The sequence below is a fragment of the Lactuca saligna genome, chromosome 4, assembly GCF_052625555.1.
Source record: "Lactuca saligna cultivar CGN05327 chromosome 4, ASM5262555v1, whole genome shotgun sequence".
In the NCBI taxonomy this organism is placed as follows: domain Eukaryota; kingdom Viridiplantae; phylum Streptophyta; class Magnoliopsida; order Asterales; family Asteraceae; genus Lactuca; species Lactuca saligna.
Window position 1 is genome coordinate 316,240,775 of NC_136420.1, and position 2,625 is coordinate 316,243,399.

Below are 2,625 nucleotides of genomic sequence, written 5' to 3' on the forward strand. Positions count from 1 at the left end.
AGGAGTTGCAGCTCGGGTTAATATTACCAAATGCATGAAAATGAAGAAGTATATCATGGAAATTTGGTTCAAATGATGCCCAATTTTTTTTGATAAATTTAAATGAAAATCCATCTAGTCCAGGGGCACGCTCATTACCACATTCCCATACTACAACTTTGATTTCTTCAGGGCAAAAAGGTTCAATCAAGAATGTTTCCTCACTTTCAGATAAGGTTTTATTAAAGTTGCAAGATAGTGAATGTCTGGATCTCATTTTTTCATCAAATTTCTCTTTAAAGAAAGAGAATATGTCGTTCTTGATTGCTATCGGGTTAGTTGACCAATTGCTACTGATCAAAAGTCCGTAGATTCTGTTTTTTGAGAGGTTACTATTTATGATACCATGAAAAAATTGTGAGTTTTTATCACCATCGATTGCCCACCGGATCCTAGCCTTTTGTCTGAGGTCTATATATCTACGATGTTCTAGTTCTAGGATTTTCTTTTTCCACTCAATCCTATTCTCGATTTCGACACTGGATACGGGTCTCGATTCAACAATTAAATCTAAATCACAAACCCATTGTTTGAGTTTTTGGACTTCACCAGCTTCTTTTTCCATGTTCTGCATCCGCCATGTTTTGATGGCATCTTTTAATTTCCTCAATTTAGTCGCCAAAGATTTATCTGGAGGTCCACTAAAATGAAACGATGATACAACATTCAATATAATCTCAGTGAAATCTTGATATGCTAATGAGTTGTTAAAAAATCTAAAAGGAGCGTGCCCAAAGTCAATAGAAGATGTGAGGAGAACCAAAGTGCAGTGGTCTGAGAATTCACGAGGTAATGCAGTGAGGGTCGCATTTGGCCATTTGTGCATAAAGAGAGCGTTTACCAAGAAATTGTTTGCATCAGATTCGGTTTTTAATATGATCATAACCAAAAGTCCACCCAAGTATTTAACATTGATGTCAGTAATACTTTGGTGTATAGTTAAAACTTAAAATTTAAAAGTATGCAATAAATATAATTTTTTTTTTTAATATTATATAGAAAACCAAAAGATGCCATTTTCAAATGTGCATAAAAAAAAACACTAATTCATACATGAAGCAAGTTACATTAACATTATATAACACCATATAAATTACATTCCGAAATCGACAGCATCATTTCTTCTCATCACCGAAGAGGTAACCAAGTGAAGAATTGCCACCGGGTGCAGCATGGACCTTGGTTGAAGGCCGATCCTGAAACAAATCAAATCACACATGGAATCCAAGTATTCTTAAATCACAATTACTCAAAATAAAAATTCGAATCGTATGTATGATCATTCATATACATACAGTGATGAAATTGCCACAGTTTTGTCCATCGGCTCTGTGGTAATTGTTTGTTGAACTATCATGAGATGTTTCAGCAGTCGGATTTTGGTTCAAAGATTCATCAGTTTGGGTATTTGTTGCGTCATCGGAAGGTGGTTCTGTAGAATCTTTGGGAGCCTCTGTGGTGTTCTCCGGTGGCGGTGGAGCGTTGTCGTCGGTCTCAGCCTGTCCCGCACCACTTCCCAACAAGTAACCTAAAGAACTCTGACCTCCGCCGCAACTTACACCGCGTCCCATTCTCTGATTTCCGAACATCATTTTCAAAATTGCAAAAAAAAAAAAAAAAAGAAATCGTATATCAATCAAATCAATAGGATACATGTTTATTATTTCTGATTCGAAATCCTCATTTGATTCGGTTTTTAGTTTTGTGTTCATTCTAATTTAACAACGGTTTGTTAATCTGATAAATTGAAGAAATTAAGTGGAAATTACGAAAACTGAAGAAATTATGTGGGATAACGAATATATCTAAGTCGATTTGGTTTGCAACTCTGATAAAAGGAAATTATTAAGCAGAAGTACAAATGTTCATCTGGATGAAGAACAAAATCTGGAAAAAGAATATGATACAAAGAAGATTTACAGTAAATTAGGAATGTTCATCTGAAAAAATTATATGATATGAACACAGATGATGATCTGGATAAGGAAAAATAATAGTGTGTGAAGAAATTATGAATGTATACCTTTGTGTAGATCAAATCCGGAGAGAAATCAAATTGTAATTGCACGAAGATGGGAAGAATTGAGGAGAGACGAAGAAATTTAAATGTGAATGGATGGGGAATGTTTGATGCTAAATTTACATGCGGTTGAATGGAATGGTTAATGGTAAGTTATTTACTTTGGAATATTAATATCCTTTCATTAATTATTGAATTTGAATTTAAATTTACATTTTAACGGTCTCATAGAAAAGTAACCAACAAGTTTCAATATAGTTTCTTTTAAAAAAGAGTTTGTGTTTTAGACATTTGTAGCCTTTAATTTGCTAAACATTTCAAAATACTACCACTTATGACCCTTAGTACCAAAAAATGGCTAAAGAGTCCGTGGAAGTCCTCTAGTCGTTATGCAAATTGTGGTCGGTTTGGCTTCTAATGCTGTCAAAAGTATTATGAGTGAATCTATACTCAAAACGTCAAAGGTGTTCTAGTGGCAAAAGTGTTTTTTTATCATATCTGAGGAACTTGGCTTGATCCGTGGCAAGGGAAGCTTTTCCCACCTCAAATTAATTTTAGGAAATTTT

General features: G+C 34.3%; 1 protein-coding gene across 1 annotated transcript; it reads right to left on the reverse strand.

The window, feature by feature from the left end:
- Window positions 1-1,006: 1,006 nt before the first annotated feature.
- On the reverse strand, window positions 1,007-2,210 carry LOC145039649 (protein SPIRAL1-like 3). The gene is made up of 3 exons (XM_078987680.1): window positions 2,063-2,210; window positions 1,335-1,613; window positions 1,007-1,235 (listed from the first exon to the last, which is right to left on the reverse strand). Exons 2-3 carry the CDS (start codon window positions 1,608-1,610, stop codon window positions 1,155-1,157), a joined length of 357 nt encoding a protein of 118 aa, XP_078843806.1. The 5' UTR covers window positions 1,611-1,613; window positions 2,063-2,210; the 3' UTR covers window positions 1,007-1,154.
- Window positions 2,211-2,625: the final 415 nt, after the last annotated feature.

Coding starts and splice junctions, on each gene's coding strand:
- LOC145039649 (XM_078987680.1), bottom strand. CDS start 1,610: ATGGGACGCGGTGTAAGTTGCGGCGGAGGTCAGAGTTCTTTAGGTTAC. Junction 1,236..1,334: donor ACTGTGGCAATTTCATCACT/GTATGTATATGA, acceptor GATTTGTTTCAG/GATCGGCCTTCAACCAAGGT.